This window comes from Mirounga leonina, unplaced genomic scaffold, assembly GCF_011800145.1.
Source record: "Mirounga leonina isolate KUSES-001 unplaced genomic scaffold, KU_Mleo_1.0 Mir_153, whole genome shotgun sequence".
In the NCBI taxonomy this organism is placed as follows: Eukaryota; Metazoa; Chordata; class Mammalia; order Carnivora; family Phocidae; genus Mirounga; species Mirounga leonina.
Genome location: NW_023270387.1, coordinates 17,118,502 through 17,139,165, shown reverse-complemented (window position 1 = coordinate 17,139,165; position 20,664 = coordinate 17,118,502). Strand labels below are relative to the sequence as shown.

At 49.5% G+C, this 20,664-nt stretch overlaps 1 protein-coding gene across 2 annotated transcripts in view; it reads right to left on the bottom strand.

Annotated features, from left to right (window-relative positions):
• The window catches only part of SORL1 (sortilin related receptor 1), a 154,232-nt gene that overhangs the window by 50,488 nt on the left and 83,080 nt on the right, over positions 1-20,664 (bottom strand). For both annotated transcript variants that reach the window (XM_035009158.1, XM_035009159.1), the window contains exons 17-25: positions 18,833-19,005; positions 17,621-17,752; positions 15,271-15,362; positions 13,761-14,007; positions 12,948-13,086; positions 7,901-8,074; positions 6,288-6,401; positions 2,577-2,699; positions 127-246 (exon numbers count right to left, since the gene is read on the bottom strand). In XM_035009158.1, the coding sequence (XP_034865049.1) occupies positions 127-246; positions 2,577-2,699; positions 6,288-6,401; positions 7,901-8,074; positions 12,948-13,086; positions 13,761-14,007; positions 15,271-15,362; positions 17,621-17,752; positions 18,833-19,005 (1,314 nt within the window). The remainder of the gene's footprint in view (positions 1-126; positions 247-2,576; positions 2,700-6,287; positions 6,402-7,900; positions 8,075-12,947; positions 13,087-13,760; positions 14,008-15,270; positions 15,363-17,620; positions 17,753-18,832; positions 19,006-20,664) is intronic.

Sequence of the window (20,664 nt, the reverse complement as noted above, 5' to 3'; positions counted from 1 at the left end):
CTCATCACAGTCCAGCTGATGGCTAAGGTCCATTTCTTAGCGCCTAGAGTCGACGATCACATAGGGCTGCAGGGCTAAGCCGCACACACACACAGGTACTGTCAAGGGAGAGCAGGAAATACTGACCGGTACAGTTGGCTTCATCAGACCAGTCCCTGCAGTCATTGTCCCCATCACACACCCAGGAGGAGCGGATGCACATGCCAGAGCTGCAGCTGTATTCGTCATGCCGGCACTGGTGCATTTCTGCAGGTGAGATCACAAACACAGAGCTGTGAGGACCAATGCTTACTCGGAAATCCGTCCCAAATCGAGCTCAGGCGTCGGCGCTCCCACGGGCTAGAGATGCATGCATTATCCGCATTGTTATCCCTGATCATCCAGAGACAGAGTGGACTTTAACCAGGGATGCCAGCTCATCGAGGATGGACTCCAGGTGTGCTGACACCCTCACATTCTGCTTTTAAAGATTTTATTTATTTATTTATTTGAGAGAGGCAAGTGGGCGGGGGGAGAGGGAGAGGGAAAATCTCAAGCAGACTCCTCGCTGAACGTGCAGCCTGGTGCAGGGCTTGATCCCAGGACCCCAAGATCAGGACCTGAGGCAAAATCAAGAGTCAGACACTTAACTGACTGAGCCACCCAGGCGCTCCCGACACCCTCACATCCTTGCCACTGGTTGCCTCCAGGCCAAGAACAGCATTACCCATGTATCTCAGCGCACTTCACAAATATTGTCTAAGCTTGCTACAATGGGAAGGTTAGGAGGCAATGCTCCAGTTGCCCAGAAAGGAGAATCCTCAAGAACTCCCAAGAAACAGAAGCCTTCTAGAGACAGCGCCTGTGGTTTCAGAGAAGGAGTAATGAGAACTCCGAGTGAGCTGATCAGTACGAGATGCTCAGATTGGGGAAAGCGAGATCAGTGCCGAGTTCCCAACATAGATGAAACTGAGGACCTTCTGTGGGCAGAGCTCCAGGGCTGCTGGCTGATGGGCTGCCTCTAGAAAGGTGGGTTCCTGAAGTAAATGAATCTGTGCAGCCTGACCAAGACTTGCAAGCAGGCTACGCTGACAACATCTTTTACATACCCTGGAAATGTCATCCAAATGGCATTTCAAAGATCCTATGGAAACAGGGGTAGCCAAGCCTGGGGCCAGGGTGGCTGCCTGAGTTGTGTCATCCAGGAGACAAGTTGATGGTGAAGTTGGGGATTCAGATATTTGTGAAGAAACAGTCTGGAGACTTATGAAGAGGACCTGTCTCTGAGGATATCAGGGACCGAAACCCTGGGATGGATTCGAGAGACATTAGCATGAACAGGCTGTGAACAGGGAATCTGATGCAAGCCCAGTACGTGAGAGAGATGATATCACTGCAGTCTCCTTCCTACTGAGCTGTGCCCTTCAACCCCGTGCAGGTGCTAAGGAGGAGGTGGGAGGAATGCAGGGAAAACAGCCCTGAATCCCAAAGACTGCTTTCCGCAACTTTCTATTTTTACAAAGATGAGGGAAAACGATGGGACCCCGTACACATAAAATTCCTCTGAGAGCCAGCCAAGGGGCATTTCCCCTGCCCCCCTCGTTTCAGTCCCTGGGGTCAAACGACCTGCCGGTGAAAAAGCAGGCCCCGTCCATAAACACATGCGCAGCTAGACTGAACCTGACCCACTCCCTGGGCAGGGAGAGCCACCAACTCATCACGCTGTCTGGGTCCACATCTGGAACCATGGGCTCCGGGTCCCCATCCTGACACAAACTAACAGTGTCACCTGGAGTAAGTCTCCTCAGCCATTTAACTGGAAATTAAGAGGACTGAACTAGAGAACCCCTATCACTCCTGGCAATTCCATCATATTGTTTTTCTAAATGTAAAAATTTCCATTCAGAAAACAGATGTTCGAACAACGTTTGTGCTATCTGCGGGCTTCCAGCGCAGTTTACTGAATTAGATTGGTTTAAAAAAAAAAAAAAACACATTCATAAAGGTATAGATCTGTGTCTTCAGGAGGCTAATCTCATAGCCACCCAGACATGTGGGCCAAGTCTATGTCATACAGAGCTGTTAATAACCACCTAAAATCAGTTAGAAATCTTCCTTACTATCACATTCAGGCTTACAGCATCTCTGCACGGTAAAGCAGGGTCCATGATCTTTCGAATGAATCATTCCTACCAAGGGGACAGAGGTGGTCATAGAGCTGGGTCTCCGAAACCCTGATGGGGGCATCCGGGTGGCTCGGTCGGTTAAGCGTCCAACTCTTGGTTTCAGCTCAGGTCATGATCTCGGGGCCCTGGGATGGAGCCCCACTTTGGCTTCCGTGCTCAGCGAGGAGCCTACTTAGGATTCTCGAGTGCTGTCTCTCTCTCCCTCTGCCCCTCCTCCTCTCCCATGTCTCCCCTCCCCCCACCACCTGCACACACATGTGCGTTCTCTCTCTCTGGAAAAAAAAGAAAGAAAGAAAGAAAGAAAACCCCAAGATGCTTTCGGAAATCCTCCATCTACAACTCACGGAAGCCCAGGGAGCAAGGGTGCTGCCCCGCTCAGAAGTGGGGTCCCTGGACATCATGTTCCCTTACCGCAGTGACTTTCATCGCTGTTGTCTCCACAATCATCCTCAAGGTCACATTTGTAGGACAGTGGGATGCAGGTCCCAGACTCCTGGCAGCGGAACTGGGTGTCCAGATCACAAATGGTAGTAGCTAAAAGGGAAGAGATGACATACTCATGAGGAACAATTTATCCCCCTACCCAATACACACATCCCCATGGAAAACGAACTAAAACAGAGAAGAAAGCAGATTTGAATTGCAGCAACAGACCAAAAATACAAAAAAAATTTTACAACCAAGGAAAAGAAGAGCCTATCTTTCCATGGAAGTTTCCAGATGGGCACCGGGCTGGGAGGGTGAGAAACTGCCCTCCAGCTGGGAGAGAGACTGATGGGCCGGATCACCTCCTACGACCCCTAAGTCAGCAGCAGAGATACCTTCATCTAGACAATGACCATGAGGAAGCCCAATTCCACACGAGAAGCTGGCACCTCCCCGTTATCGATGACACGGGGAGTGTTGGGCAAGAATCTGGGCCCTGTCATCAGGCGGGACTGGGTTTCAGATCCTGGCTCTGCCTCTGCCTCGAGCAATTAATTAACTTTAACCTCCTTGAGCCCGTTTCGGACACAGGAGGAGGATAAGGTCATGTGGCCAAGTGCTGTGATGACAGAAAGACTAGATATGGATCTCAATTCTATAGTTCATGTAACCTAACTGATCCGTGCCTCTGTTTTCTCTACTGTAAAACACCTACCCCTGGGCAGTTTATGAATGTAAATAAGCAAACCGGTTTGGGACCAGAGCCCATTACATAAGGCTGCAAAACAGACTAGACTCCAAACAAATGTCATGCGTCTTCCTTGTCCTTCCTCTGCCCTCCTGCACCAGAATGGGTATAGGCGTAGACCCTTCTCCCTCTTCTAAGCAGAAAGTATCTGGGGGTAAGTACAATCCCTAGAACCCAGCAAAAGACCCTCCAGGCAAGGCTTTGGGAAGGAAGGCTGTGCTCAGGAGGGGCTGACACGTAAGGCACGATGTGACAGAACAGAATCCTGGGGTGGGGGGTGGGGGGTGCCGGGAAATGAAAAGCCAAGGGCAACTCTATACAGTTAGACATCCCAGCGGCTCTTATTTGAGGCTCCATTTCTTCTCTGTAATTGAGCTCATGGTGGGAGGCAGAGGATGAATACAAAATGACAAGGCTGCAGGGGATTCACGTCAAAACCCGGAGCGCCTGACAACTACCCAGCGCAGGAGTCTGTGCGCAGGAGGGAGATGTGCTGACAACATCTCTCCCCGGCTCCCCGGTCACCACTCCCACTCTGCTCCCCAGGCAGCTGCCTTTCACTTCCCAGACAGCAGCCCCACCCAGTCGCAGCCTGTCCCTTCCCTGCAGCCCTGCCCGTGGACGGTGCGCCTCCACCATCAGGATAAGCACGACTCTCCTCCTCCTGGATAAGGGAGCCACTCCTGCAGGTGCGATCAAGCACCATTCTCCTGGTTCCCAGGCTCCATATTTTAACCCCTGTACCCCTCCTCAGGGCCTCCCCTCTGCCAAGTGGAATGAATGGAGAAAGAGCAGAGCAGCGAGCAAGTCCCGGGGAATGTCAATCCCAGCTGACGCTGACACCAAACCAGGAGGAGGGCAGAGCCGGCTGCACACTTGACCCAGAGGAGCAGCGTGAACTCTGCGTGGAAGCCTGTGAGACCAGCACTGAGCTCTGGCACTGGGGGAGAGGGGGAGAGGGCGCCCCTCCTGAAGATGGACGGAGCTCCCTCTCTCAGAACACTGCACCAATACAAGATCCCCGCTTGTCATCTAGTGGAACCCAAAGCCCCTGGGTGGAATCCCCATCTATCAGACACAAGGTCATCTAGTTTAAATCTCTCTGCTTCCACTAAAGCCTAATCATGTCTGGGCAATCTTCGTGCAATGTGCTAATTCTAAGAAGCGTCTCCTCGCCCACCCCATTATGTAATAAAGTCCTTTCCAGGCTCGGTTCCAGTGTTGTTAATATTTATTGTTTTTAAGGAGCTTTGGCTCTTCCCCCACAAATATCACCCCTTCCTGAGACTCTGGTAGGTAGAGAAGGCTTTTATTGGTGTCCTTCTTGCAGGGAAGAAAAAACACACAGACAGCCTAACGCTTCTCCAAATCTGCCATTCAGTAAGCTCTTCTCCCTGCCTGTGAATGGCATCCACTGAAACCAGGGAAAAATGATTAAGAAAAGGTTTGTTAAATAACCTCCTAAGCACCAGCAAGGGCAGCGCATAGTTTTGCTGGGCCCGGACGAGTTCAGGGAGTTCACTGCTTCTAAGGTTGCTTTCTGGCTGGAGGGACGTGGGAACCTGGCGCGGACTCCACTGGCTGGCTACATATGGCCAGCCCGGAGCCAGGAGTTACCCCCTACCCTGTTCTCAGAGCACAAAATGGCAAATGAGCTTCTGGATTCCCAGTGGGAAAATATTTGCAAGAGAAGCCTTCACACTGGTTTCTGGCTTCCCTGCTTCCGGTCTTCCTCCCATCCAGTGCCTTCTGCCCACTGCTTACTTTTCCAAAGACAAGAATCTGATCATATTATTTCAGTGGTTCTCAATGGCTCTTCTGAGTAAAGTCCAAAGGCACTTGCTGCTCTGGGCACCCTCACTAGCCCGTCTTCACCTTGCCCCATGGCTTCCATATTCATATTATTGATGAGCCACACCAGCTTCCTAACCATGCCACACACACTCTGACCTCTGGGCTTTCATACCTGCTGTTCTCCTGCCGATAGCTATGTTCCCTCCACCTCTGCTTGTTTCACCTCTAACCACCCTTCAGGGCTCTCCATAAACACCTCCCCAAGTTTGATTTGTGTGCTCTTCCTGTATGCATATGCGCTTCCCCATTATAGCACTCACTGGCTCTGCCGTAACTGCCCCTCTACTCTTCAGACTCCCCTACGGAGTAAACTCCATGTCCACCTGATCACCTGGTATCCCCAGGCTGAGCACAGAGCCTAGAACAAGGAGTCCTCAACAAATACTTGCCGAGTGAATGTATGAACATATTACTCACTGTCAGAGAGCAAAGCACCTCCTTAGAAGATAATGTCGAAGCTATCAAAAATTAAAACTTTGCAGTAAATTACTCATTTTAAGTAGCTATTTGTCTTTAAACCCTGCTGAACAGAACCATGCTTTAGTAGTGACCCTTAGAAAGCATACAGTCCAAAGATGACATTTCCATGTGCACAGAGCAACGCCCCCACATTTCAAGCCAAACAAGGCATCATCAAGCAGTTGGAACCATCTCTCTGGAGCCTGGCGGGCAGCCAATATCCGCTGATTGGACGGCATACAAAATGAAACCTGTTTCCCATCTCTGAAAAGGCTGAATTTACAGATCAAGGGATGTCACCTGGTCACCAGCTTTATCACGGTGGTAAAGCCACAATGAGAGCCCAGACTGCCCGACTCAGCTCAGTTTCAGCCAGGCGATGCTTACTGGTAAACCCTTTGTAACGAGTAGTTCCCTTATCGGTCGGGGCTTGGGTTCTCAATCACAACCTATATCTAAGTGTCTTCTCTGTTCTCCAAGCCCCATCAGCTCCCATGAGCATCACCGATCACAAGGGGCCACCGGCTGGCACCCCAGGCTGCAGGCCCCCCGCCCGGGCGCAGCTGGCTGGCCAGCCTTCCGAGTACGGCCCGTGCGCCCCCTCCCGAAAGCCCAGCCGAACCGGGAAGACTCACGGCAGTTTCTCTCGTCGCTCATGTCACCGCAGTCGTTGTCAAAATCGCACCACCAGATGCTGTTGATACAGTTCCCATTGCTGCAGCGATACTGGTTACGGAGACAGGTGTTCTCTGGATGGCGGGCCGGGCACAGGAAATGAGACACATATGATTCTTATGGCTGGACCGCAAGACTCTCGCTTTTCACTGAGTTTCCATGTCTCTTCCCCAAACAGCACGCCTTACGCGGTAAAGAGGAACAGGAGTGCCAAGCTCACCTGCACGCGGGAGCATACAATAGAGGCCTCTTCCTTTCCTCTTAGTTACAATTTAAGGACGAGAGGCCAGCTGGATAGGTGTCGGGGGTGGTTATAATGGTGAAAAAGGACAGCAATGGTGCCAGTCGGGTCCAGTGGGTAGATACCAAACATCGACATTATAAAACACCAGCTATATGAGGAACTGCTTACGGGGCTCTGTCTACACAGTACGAAAACATACGTGTCCCACATATTTGTGGCTATATGTATTTTGTATATACAATTATATATATCCATATATCTTCCATTTTTCAGCCAAGCAGATGACAAAGGATACATAATACTCTGACGCATAGAAAAAAAAAAAACATTGCTTAGTAAACCCAGACAAGAACACATGAAGGCTGGACTCGTGTTTGGGTCTCCAAAGGCATTCTAAAGGAAAATATTAAAAAGCCTTTCTCTAACTTAAGCGTTAACTCTGTTTATTTCTAAATAGCTTTAAGATGATGTCTGGAGCCTGAAAGTGAATGTCCTGCGGCTAAGAAGGGAAGGGTCATCCTTTCTCCATGTGTATTTCTTATGGAAAAGGGACCACAGGGCTCCTTTGTGTGCCCCCCTGCCCAGGACTAAGAGGCTTCTGTGAGGAGGGAGGTTGTGATTCCAAAGCCAATATAACCTCGAGAATAAAAAAAAAAAAAAGCAGGGATTTGGGCGTTTCCTGGAAGGGCCCCCCCTTTCCAGAGATTCACCTCACTGACAGTAACGTGAGGCGGAGAATAAGAACACAAATCAGACAGGAAAGAAAGATTTAAGACAGGTTTTTAGAGGAAAAAAATTAGAATCTATGTATTCAAAGGAAGGGTGGATGTGACTGCTAGGCCACTTGGTCACAGCACGAAGGGAAGCCTCAACGTCTGCAACATCGTTCTGAACGTTCTGGAGGTTTCCGGGCTGGCGGGGGCAGAGGGGGGAGGGGGGAACTGCTGGGTGAACCTCAGTGAGCTCGTGGAGTCCCACCAGTCCTTTCTCCAAGTCACAACGTACAAGAAGCAGGAGAAGGGACGGGTGAGGAGAGGAAGACGGAGGAGGAGACAAAAAGGGGACGTCGAGGAAGGCCTCTGACATGTGTCATGTCACTGTGTCATCTGACATGAAACCAAAACCACAGCTATCATGTTTAAATAAACCGCGCAGGGCTGTTCCCGATGAGGACTGAGGAGCCCAGGCCTTAGAACCCAGACCAGGACGTCTCTAAGTATCTCGTGGATTTCATTTTTACCGAGGGCATTTTCGATGACACAAACACACGGGGAATAGAGAGCGCTGGGAGAGGGGAGGAAAGAAGGGAAGGAGGCCGGCGGGACGCACCTTCTTTGACACAGGTGTTGTTCTCCCGCTGGTAGCCCTGAGGGCACTCACACATCAGGTCCCCAGACGGGAGGACGCTGCTGGCCACACCCTCTGGACACCGGCAGCTTTTACTGTTGTTGGCCCTGGGCAGGCAGAGCAGGCTGCACGGCCTGGACACGCAGGCATTGCTTCCTGGGGAGAAGATAGACGGTGGCCGCGGCCGGGTTAATCGGTGCCAGGGAAACCCCGAATGGGGGGCTAAAATCCAAGACAACCCCCTCATTTTACAGACCCAATGGCGCAAAGCCATGATGGGGCCCCGGACAAACATCCACGTCTCTGCTTCTCAACTCCTCCGTGCCCGAGTGCAGCTACCAAGCTGAACGAAGACCCAAGCACAGGGCCCTCATTAGCCTCAGTACTATGTGTCATGCAGTAAATCCACACAAGGACTAGTAAATGTGGACCCATCCCTACTGCCAATCTTGTCTCTGGTTCGGCTTTCCAAAGAGAGTGCCAGATAAAAGTCCATAAAATCCTTCACTGCAGTCTGGACAGAGAACCTTTGTGGATGAACAGTGATAGAAAAGGTATTTTCCTATCCCCCACATCTTTCCGGGAAGGAGGGGAGAGGACGCATAAATCATTTTGTAACAACTGGAAACACATACAACTATCGAGCAACATAAAAGCCACATAAATTATGAAATGTATACTTGTTCTTTTGGCTGTGACTATTCATCATCAAAATTGGGGAAAATAAACATAAATGCTTTGATAAAACTCAACTGATGATGCTTCTTCAGTTGTGCCATCTCAGGAACAGAGAAAACGCCCCCTCCCCCGCCCCCTCCCCCTGAATCACATCCAAGCAATCTGTCTCCATCCAGCCAAGATTTTAGCTACGTCATGCCTACACTGAGCTGCAGGTTGGAAAACAGGGTTTATTAATGACCATCAGTATTGATATGGGTCATGATACACTCAGTAGCTTTGGAATGTTGGCACTTCATCAGTGTTTAACTGGCATACACATAAAATAAAAATTGCAGGGGCGCCTGGGTGGCTCATTGGTTAAGCGTCCGACTCTTGATTTTGGCCCAGGTGGTGACCTCAGGGGGGTGAGATCGAGCCCCGCGTCGGGCTCCATGCTCAGCACAGAGTCTGCTTGGGATTCTCTCTCTCCCTCTGCCCCTCTTCGAGCTCGCACACGTGCACACTCACACGCGCTCTCTCTCTCTTTAAAATAAATAAATGAAATCTTTAAAAAAATAAAAAGAAAACTTGTAATGATACAACAACAGTGTTGTTCCGATGCTAAAGACCAGAGAGTATGAAGCATTACCAGACAGATGAAGTACACACACCCACAGAGGAGAATCCATACGATGAAACGTTCTACAAATAATCCAATCCGCTCTAAAGGTAGTAGAGTTACCATAGCAGAATAACCTGCTGACGAGAGCAGAAATGCCAGAAATCAATTCACTCTGACCTGTTCCATGGGCAGAGGCTGTTCCTTTTTCAGAAGTTACACGCCCTAGGCTACAGGGAGGAACACAGAGCTGCCGCTAATGGAAAACAACTCCAAAGGGATCTGGAACATGTTCTCTGTATTCAAAGGACAACATATCATTTAATGTTCCAAGAAATTGAACAATAACAGAATCTCCGAAAAATACTCAGGGACAGGATGATAATTTCACGTGGAGCTAGGTCTGTAAAATACCACGACTAACGTGTTCACATGGGGAGCAAATGCTCCTGCCCAAAAAACCAAGAGCCACAAGTACGGAACCCAAAATGGGGTGCGGTATTTCAGGAGGCTAGTCTAGACAGAGATGTATACAGTCTGAGAGGCTGTATCCAGGCCCAAACCCCAAACCAAGCAGACCGAGTCACAGACCCCAGGAGGTAGGCATGGCAGGAGCTTATGGGGTGCTACAAAGCCACAGAGAACCTGGGCGAACATGGAAGGAGTATTCAGCAGAATTCCACCAGAACACGGCCACAGACTCTTTCTATAGGATGCTGCAGTCTCGTGCGGGCAAGGCAGGTAGATGTGAAGAGTGGACAAGTGACAGTCATCACCTCCAAAGACGTCCCCTTTGAAGATAAAAGAGCTGCATGATGTCTTCATGGGGCAGATTCGGAACACATTCAGATTTCCTCTTTGGAAAACTCCTCCAGAACTTGTCTAGGAGCCAGAAATGCTATTATCTTGCTTAAGTATCTCTACGCTTGACAATTATCAAAATCAAATCCACCCCATCAAGTAAGTATTTGCCCTCACTGTAGGTATTTAAAAGCCCTGGCTTACTGCAGACTCTGAAGGACAATTCCCAGAGCTCCAAAATATTTTCATCCATTGCAACACCAACTTGATATATCAACAACCTTGCAAAGTAAGCTCTTTAAAGAAAAAGCACTCTTTATGAAGAACAGATCCCAGTGACACTACATAAAAATCCACCAGACATAAAGATTAAGAAAGGCATCTGTTGATAACCAAATAACCCAAATGGACCAATGTTCCAAGTGAACAAAATTTTTATCACGAACAAGAATCAATCAAAATCTAGTACTTCTATATTGTTGTCATATACCAGGACACCGCTATTCCAACAACAGATGATAAAGAGAGCAGAGCTTAATGGTTTTATCAAAGTCAAGCTCAAAAGTCCATTAGGCCATGGTTCAAATTCTTACCACTTACTAAATATGTGATGTAGAAACATGAACCTTTCATGTCCTCATCTAGAAAATGGAAATATTAACACATGGGTTTTGGGAAGATTAACGGAGGTTATTCAAGCCCACAAAGCACATCAGTGTGTAATCCCTTAATATATGTAGGTGATCATGTGTATTATTATCTTACGCATGGCTAATAGGCAGTCCTGTATGTGTTCAGAGCAGACAACAAAAATAATAAAGATTGACTGGCACCAGGGGTGGCCCATAGGCAAAATGAATTTGCAAAACAGTGTCCAAAAAAGCAAGCAGGTTAGAGCAAACAAGTTCAAGGCCGAGAGGCACCCACTGCACGCAGGCAGCGCTGGCAGCCAGATGCCATTTCAAAAGCTTTCAGTGAACCCAGACTAGCCCATCTGAGAGATCTCAGCTTTGCTTCTCTGGCCCTGTGCCTGTGGGTGAGAGCTCGGCCGCAAGTATCCTGCTCACACAAGGGAGAAAAAGGGAATCCAAAAGGCCAACGGAGGAACGGGGGAAGGAGCAAGGAGGGGGCAGTGACCGGCCATGAGGTTGCACGGTCCCGGGTCTGCGTTCTACCCACCGGCACACGTCTCCTCCAGCCAGACCCCAGGCGGACTCCCAGAATTACTTGGGATGGTTTAAGTGAAGGTGACTCTTTCAGGCATGAAGAAGACAACAAAGGCACATGCTGTGACCACAGACCATCCTCCCTCCCACTCCCCAGGACCCAGCTGTGACTGTGCATCAGCTGGAATGGGGCAAGCGACCAGCCGAGACCGGGAAGCGGGGAGCCCAAGGATCACGGGTTCACCGGAACACGGTGTTTCAGGAATGGTCGTGTGCTCAGCAAGCACATGCTTACAAGCACCTGTCAAAAGGAAGACCTGCTTTCCGGACTGAGCTCTAACTCAGAGAAATGCTGATGATTCACTCAGCTTGCTAGCGACGCCCATCAGCAGGGGCTCGGGGTCCTCCATCAAACAAAGGCCCTCAGTTTCAGCCTTGGGACCCCAGAAGCAGGAGTCCTTCATCTCTCCCTATTTTAAAATAGGCACCTCCTCTGGGAAGAATGTGACTCCTCGATTTAGCAGCAGAACTGGAACAAAGGCCCAGCTCCTACACTAGCAAGGGACCTTTGAGAAACCTAATTCGCCCCTGAGATGCCGTTCCCTGATTAGGAACCATGGATCATGATACCAGCCCCACCCACACCCCAGGTCCGGTGCAGTCCTAACAATAATACAGACTTACATTTCTAAAGTTCTTTACCATTTCGCAAGGGTATTCTCAATGCTATCCTCACTGGTCCCCCCGCAAATCACAATGATATCTATAACCATCTTTTTCCCCTTTGTCAATCTTCTCTTAGCAAGGCCAAAACCCACAAAGCAACGTCAACATTGTGCTGCCAAGCAGGAAACCTAGCAGTTTGTCAATAAAGGCGAGTCAGCGGAGCCAGGATGCTATTTAATCCTGCTGAGATAAACAGGGTGCTTCTTAAAGGGACTATTCTTTCCGGAGCATCCTGCTCTCTCTGTCCTGTAGACCCCACAGTGTGGGTGGCGCACAGAGGGAGAGGGCGGAAAGCAAGGAAGGAGGCTTTCTGCGGCACAGTCTTGGTCTCCAGGACCAGCAAGCAGGTCACAAGCCTTGGAGTAGCTCTTGAAGTCTCACCCAACAATCTTTAAGACAGCTACTGTCCACACCCACTGGCAACTGGCCCCTTTTCATGACCTCTTCCAACAAAGACTGAGCCCTACCGAGTGCTAGGCAGTGGCCAGACTGTTGTCTCGGGGGGCGGCGGGGAGGGGCGCAGACACGATCTCCTTCTTCGTGGGGTTTAAGCGTTGCAGGCAGGGACACGTGAATTAATGCGTCGTATAACGACGCCTCGCATGACAAGGGGGCAGGTGCTCAATGAGCCACAGGTCATCTGGGCAAGCAGAGGACGAGACAGGACTCCCATCGGCAGGCGGCAACTGGAGGCACACCCAGCACAGCACTGCTCCCTGGGAGGCTGCCAGATGGGGAGTAAGCACACGCGGGGCTTCTCCAGCTGCAGCAGAAGCTACGCCACCCATCAGTCAGGGGCCAAAGGCGGGAGGAGGGTGTAATTACCCACCAAGCATCCCACTCTAGGCAGGCGAAAACACGCGGTCTTCCAGCTGCTTGTGTACCATTAGAAAAGCAATTAAGAGGTCATTAGGCAGAAATTAAATAATGGGCATGTTGTCGTGACAATAAAGACGCAGGCTGTCAGCTCCTGCCCGGGCAGAGATTGCCCACGCCCAGCCCCTTCCTGGAGATCACAGCGCGGGAGAGATGAAGCCGGCAACGCAGCCTTCCTTACCAGTTGTCCTGCCCTTGTAGAAAATCTTCATGTCCATCAGCCCCGTGAGCTGACTCGCGAGAACAGCCACATGGGAGCCGCTGTATTTGGAAGCTCGGAAGATGCTGAGCTGCGACCAGTCATCCCAGTAGATCTCATTCTAGAAAGAAAACCTTTGCTCGTCAGTCCAGCTCCTGGGTCTCCAATCCTGGGCCCTCAATAAGAACAAGGGTTCACTCATACAGAGGACACCTAACATTCCGTGGTGAGGGATCAGCCCGACCAAGATTTCCACTGAAATGCAAGGCAGTGGATTTGTCCAGACCTCACCCAAGAGTCACCCTGAAGGAACTGGCTGGCAGACACTACCTGAGAAGCATTCAAGTTTGACCACAGCCCAACCCTTCAGTTCGAAATCTGCTTCCCAGTGGCAGGAAAGACCAACCACTCTGTTCTCTAGAGTCAAAGCAGCAGTGGCTGGCCACACGGGTGGGACGGAGCCCATGTGAACCCATCAGGACACGAGGTGAGCAGGAGACTAGGACACCGAGCCCAAACTACCGGCACTCGAGGGCAAAAGGGGATTTTTCTATGAAACAACCTTTAACCTTCTGAACTGGGAACAGTGAGCAGCCCCAGACGCCTGGCAACTCTGTCTGACATCCGTCCAGATGCGCTAAAGAAAACAGTCGCAAATCCAGAAGTGAGCTGATTCTTCTAGAAGTTAGTCAGACAAGCATCTCTGCAAAAACCCAAGGTAGCAGCTCTTCACCTCAGTACACTCTTCACCTGCTCTAACAGACTGCCCAAAGCTGGGAGCAAAGGAAGTCCCACCTTAAAGACGGCAATGGCGTAGGGGTGGGGGAGGTTGTCCAGGATGATCGAGCGCTGCTGGCCATCAAAAGTGATCCGCTCGATGCAGTCCAGGTAGGCATCTGTCCAGTAGACCCACTGGTCATCCACAGAGATGCCATTGGGCCACTTCACATCCTCTGACACAAGACGATGGACGGCAGAGCCATCCATATTGCTCCGATAAATTCCCGGCTTCAGGTCTCCCCAGTCGGTCCAGAACATCACCCTGGTCAAACCGGGAAAGAACACACATCACATCTGACCTAGGGAATCGGGAGTGAGATACTATCCCCAAGAGGTAAGAAGCCTCTCTAGAACTGGAAGGCCAGTTAGTTTGGCAGTATTATTATCATAAGCCGTAATTATAATACTTAACACCCTGAATTTCTTGCCCCAGAAATTCCTTTGCTGGAATTTATCTACAGATACAATCAAGTTATGTGACGACAATGTACAAAGACATTCATCACAGCATTGTTCATACTAGCAAAAAAATTATGTATGTGTTATGTCTGTATACACACACACATATACTTTTAGGTGAATATATGTGTATACACGCCAACAGGTTAATCTACAGAGAAAGTGATAGATGATGGTACATACAATAGAATATTTTGATGCCTAAAAATCTACATGTTTTCATGTGTGCTCACGTGAAAAGATCATCTTCAACCCATGTTAAAGGTTTTGAAAACACGCAGAACAGTAAATATCTACAATTCTATTTCATGCATGAGTGTGTGTGTGTCCGTGTGTCTTAAGGCTACATGCTTGCACGTGGATAAAAAAGAATTCTGAATGATACACAGGAAACTACTAACCACGATTACCCCTAGGAAGTATGAAGGAGAAGGGTTAAGAGTGAAAAAGGAGGAAACAAATATTTTTCATTTCGTAAACTTCTGTTCTCTTAATATTTTTAATGAAGTACATATATATTTTTCCTTTTAAAAAATAGATCTAATTCTCAATCATAAATACTAGAAGGATAGAAAGCCTAATGCAGAATTTTCTTTTAGCTATGTTTCTTTAAGTTAAGAAATTAATTTAAAGAACACCTTTGCATTTCCCATATAGCAAATAAATTGCTAGTAAGAAAACCTGTGGGGGTTGGGCAGGGAAGAGATGGAAGGGATCATATGTTTGCATCATGCGCCAAACTTGAGATAAAGAATCCTCCCAATATCTAACCAGGCCTGACTACGCTGTATCTACGGAGAGACTTTTAATAATACCTTTCGTTGCAGAAACACCCCACAGATGTGAGACATCTGGATGTGGAGACTCTGATGCTTGCTAACAAAAGGGGGAATGGAGTTACCTGACAAGATGACTGAGCTCTGGTTTCAAGACTCAAAGTCAATAGATTATTTCAACCGCAATCATCAGAAACAAGTTTGTGTCCGGCAGTTGGCACTTCCACGAGCAGACAGATGTCTGTTGGCAGCATCCGCCACATGCTGATTTCCTCTGGGGCCACACTTACCCGTCTTGGGGCAGGAGGACCAGAGCCCTGGGCCGGTCGAGCACAGAGGAGTTGACAATCGTGAGTCGGAAGTCACCATCTGGATTAGCCACCTGACAAGAAATAGGAGGGGGCGGGGCCTGAGGGGAGGCCAAGATGGATCTGAGCTCCTTGAAAGCCCACATCACAGTTTCCTGCTGGGCTGCCACCCACAGACACGCACCTCTGTGGGTGCCTGATTCCCCTGCAGACTCATCTGGGAGGCCTGCCCTGACTTCGGTCAGAAGGAGCTGTTCCCTCCTCGGGCTCATGGGACAATCCTTACGTGGTCTGACAGACGGGCCAGTGCTGTGGCCCGTGCCCCGGTTCTGGGGGCATGAAGACAGATCTGCAAAGTACTCAGGACGTATTATTTATTTATCCCACCTACGTTGCTCCACGCTCCAAAGCCACCAATGGCTCCACACGGTCCACACAACAAATATTCAACATCCCAGGCCTTATAATTAAGAATCTCCACAGACCTGGGCACCTGGGTGGCTCAGTTGGTTAAGCGACCACCTTCGGCTCAGGTCATGATCCTGGAGTCCCGGGATCGAGTCTCACATCGGGCTCCCTGCTCAGCGGGGGGTCTGCTTCTCCCTCTGACCCTCCCCCCTCTTGTGCTCTCTCTCTCTCTCTCTCTCTCTCTCTCCTTCTCTCTCTCTCAAATAAATAAATAAAATCTTTAAAAAAAAAAATCTCCACAGACTTTTAATTCTCTCTCCTCCATATTCTCTGTCGTCCACTTCAGCCCTGACAACTTCAGGGAGGCCGGCCTTCTCATGGTTCTCGAAACCTGACATACTCCAAGTTGTCTGTCTGCTCTCACCGCGTCCCGTCCCGGGCCTGTCCTCTGCTCCATAATCAAATCGCGTCTCTCCTTCAGAACTCCCCTCCAGGCCCAGCTCCTCAGCTAACTCCTCTGACCTGCCTTCCTCAACGAGCATCTACAGTTCTTGCCAGTGACTCATCTTACCATTTCGCACAAACAGTACCTGCTTGGTGTGGGCACTTACGCTTTACGGCATCCCTCCAGCACCTGGCAAAGCGCTGACCACACACAGTTAAAGAAGGGAGAGGCACGGTAATAACAAGACCACCGATGCCCCACTCAGGGCGTGTGAGGCATGGTGCGTCTTCTCACTCGCTTCCCCCAGCCACACTCTGAGGTGGACACTACCCCCTCCTCAGGGCTCGGCTCGGGCGCCACATCCTCAAGGCCTTCCTGCCCCCTCCGCAGTCACACGATCACACTGCCCCATTGGACAGGCCCTCTAGGACTCATCGCTGACAGAGCTGATAGACGTATGTCTTTAGTGGTTTGCTTCCTCCACTCACATCTCATCTCTCTCAGAACAGGAACTTGTGTGTCTCACCTACTGCTGTATCCTCACGGCCTCAAAGCATACCTGGCAGGCACCATGCAAGAAAGAGCACCCGTCCGACGACGGGGTGGATCAATTCTGTCTCACAGACACTGGAAACTGAAGCTTCAGGGGATAAGAAACTCGCCCGAGTCACTTAAGCTACCGGAATGAAGACTGAACCCAGGTCTGGCGCTCGACTTTGGGACTTTCGTCTTGGTGACTTCTCCCGACGGTGACTCCCTGCCGCTACTGAGCTCTCCACGTGACCCACACACCGTGTCCCCCCGTAGCTGGTACAAAGTGGGGTGGAGACAATGAGCCAGGGCCTCAGCCTTGACTTCTGGCAGGTGAGTGTGCCTATGAGACCATGACTTTGGTGTTAGAGGGGCCCTTTCTTACCCTCACGTGGCCTTAGGTCGCTGAGGTGCAGATAAGTAAAGTGGGCAAATAAGAGCACTGTTAACAGGGTTGTCATGAGAACTGAATCCAATAATTCGAGCAAAGTGCTTCCGACTGGGCTTGGCACAGAATAAGTGCTCGTTGTCATCAATAATCATAATCATGATCATGATATTGTCTTAATTACTCTAATCAACTCCAATAATACTAGAGCACTGACAATACAGCAGTATACTAATGCTATGGTATTATATAATTATCATTATTGTTACCACCACACGCCTCAGCTAGCCAAAATAGAACCGTTCGGGGCATCTTAATGAAATCTCTGACGGGTTCAGGCATCCTGTTCTCACGTGGGACCTTCAGGACAATGAGCATGAATTCTGAAACTATCCCCCTTTTCTTCCTTTCCCGGAGGCTCCGCTGGGCCATTCTCTGGAATTCTCAAAGAATTTCCAGAGAAGTCGGACACACTGGCTCCGCCCCCTGTGTCAAACCTGGCTCGAAGCCCAGGTGCTCCCCCTGCATGCTTAATTAAGGACAGCACGGGATACACATACCTCGATCTTTTTAAAGCCAGAGTCCACCCAGTAAAGTAACTGGCTGAGGGGTTCAAAAGCCAAGGCTTCTACGGTCTCCAGGCCAGAATTGATGATCACCTCTTGCCCTGTACTCCCATTCAAACAGAGGCGCTGAAGAGAGGGTGGGAAAAAAGGCTGTGAGTATGCGAATGACCTCGTGCCAGCTCAAGTCCCGTGGATGGCAACCCTTTACTCCACGGGCTTTGACCGGCAAGGGATGAGATGTCTTCTATCAGTAAACGTTCCACATGGGCGAAGCCGGTTTTTAACAAAGCTTTTCTAAAATGTATTAACAGCTTCCTGTTTCAAGGAGACTCTAGAGCTACACAGAACTTAATCATTGATATTACTCGGCATCATCCTTATGAACACTGGTAACTGAACAACGCTGTATCCCGATAATGAGGTCGGAGATTACTGAGAAGCATGAGTCTGTTTGCTTTTGAAATAAATGAAACCAGACTGCTGTTATTTTTAAGTTCTTGAGTCGGCTTTTCTAGGCTCTCCTCCCTTGGGAAGCTCCTGGCCATCAGGTGCTGTCCCTGGGACAAGCTACACTGAGCGGTCGCTGGCGTCCCCCAGCCCCAGCCCCTCGAAAACCCAGGCACTGTAACATTTCTGCTGGGTTGGAAGTCCGGATAAAACTTGTTGGAATTGCTTTTCTAAAAAGGATTAAATAGGCAATGAATAAAGATCAAATAGCTCTCCTTTAAAATGCATGAGCTTGAGTCTATGGCTATCTATCTGGCCCGTGTGGGGATCTTTATAGTTCACTTGCTGGTTCTTGGCTGTGTTCCGAATAGCTGAAGTGGGTAATTACGTGAACTGCGGGTACGTCAAGTGTTCCTGTATCACGGCTCGGGAAGAAGGTCGCCTCAGAGGCAGCTGGTGTGATAGTAACTCATCCTCCTACACTCTTAGTCCTCAAATCTTCCCAGCAGGAAAAGGGAAGTCTCACTTACAAGTAAGATGGCAGAGTTGGGGCTCCCTTAGTCCTTCCTACGAGGACAGAGGTGGGCAGGGCAAGAAAATACCAAAACAGAAGAATGCAAGGTTTCATCCATCAGCCCTGAGAGGAGTTACGACTTAAAATGTCTAATACCCATTTCCCTAGGCCGTCCTGAAGGAAGCTTATCAGGATTGGGCAGTCACAAGGCACGGGCCCCACGAGCGGACCGAGGGTTGACGTACCTGGATGGTGTCCAAGGCCAGGTCAGACCAATACAAGCAGTTGTGCTCATAGTCAAAGTCCAGGGCCACTGCGGCCCGTAGCCCCGTGAGGGGCAACTGCTCAGTGGTTCCTGAGGCCAGGTCATAGCGGTGGATGGACTTCCGCATGGCATACAGGATGAATTCGTTCTCCTCTGCACAGACACAGACAAACAACAGAGCGGGTGGACGAGGGGGATGCTGAGGAGTCCTAGCATGTCTGACCTTTTTTCTGCTCACACATAAACCTAATGGCGCAGATCAAGTGGAAGAGCAACGGAGTCAAGACTGAGAAGGTGTGAAAAGTGGAATCCCATTTCTGCCTTGAGGGGCAAGTTACTTCAACTCCTATAAATCTGTTTTCTCGTCTGCAAACTGTCTTACTTGTTATAATTGTTTTTTTTTTTTTTAATTTAGAGGCCCCAGTCATGCTCCAACATCCACGCTTCTGAGCTCGGCCCAGAAGTCTTTAGAGTCACACATGACAAAATAATTACCCCACTCGGCATGCTCTCCCTCGTCACATGACTGCATCACATGGCACCATAATCATGTTGAGGAGAGACCCTGAGTCACTGAAGACTTGTAGCTAATCTGTTTGCTCACCCATCCAATATTATTCACAATGACATACAGCAATTACATTAACCTATTATAGTTTCAACACAGTAACAGTACATTTGTCCCTGAACACTTACAAAATATTTCCCAACAAAATCATCGCAAAGGTCCTATTTCTTCTTGACAAGCCCTGTACAATGTCCATACTACGTACCAGGCACTGTTCACTGGTATAATGACTGCATCGTGGAAGGACCCCTGTGAACTCAATTTTACAAATGAGAAAACAGACAGCAGAGAGGTTAACGCCTTCGAGGTCACACGACTAGTAAGTGGCAGGACCAAGGCTTGAACTCGGGCAGCCTGGATCCAGAATCTGTGTTTTACCCCCTACACAATGCTGCCTCTTGGGATAGAGAGGCTAATGCTGTTGTTTTTTTAAGACACAGAAATAGAGGCCCTGAGTGCTTAAGAAGACTGACTGACTCACGTCAGACAACGAGTAACTAGAAGAGCTGGTGCTCCCTCTCTTCTGCTTAGGGAACAGCATGGAAAACATGCAGATCCTTCTACAATGATGCACAACACACCTTCATCCATGTCTAACGCGACCACTTTGACGGCAGGCTGCACGTGGGACCTGATCCCCTCTATTGCACGCCCACATAGTGACCGTTTCTCTCTCTCGCCCCCATTCCCCTCATTCAGTGAGTTCACACGCACCAGCTACCCGCTTTACAAGGGCTCCCACACAGATAATGCACGCCAAAAATAAATCAACCTACAGGTTTTGTTTTGTTTTGTTTACGATTTTATTTATTTATTTGACAGAGACACAGCGAGAGAGGGAACACAAGCAAGGGGAGCGGGAGAGGGAGAAGCAGGCTTCCTGCCGAGCAGGGAGCCCGATGTGGGGCTCGATCCCAGGACCCTGGGATCATGACCCGAGCCGAAGGCAGATGCTTTACGACTGAGCTACCCAGGCACCCCTCGACCTACAGTTTTTAATAAAGGTAAGTTTGCCTTCTCTTCCTTTGGTCTCACTGCACTTTAAAAGTATCTAAGCCACCACCACATGGTAACTGATCTCTTCCTCTGGTTTTCAAGAAAAGCTTCCCACCGCACTTCCCAGTGAAGGGGATCGTTAAGATGAAACCTGCCGAGCCTGTAAATGACCCAGAAACCAAGGACTCTCATCGAAGCTGCCACGGAGAGCCACGGAGGTTACACTCACAGCAGCAAGCCTCCCACCC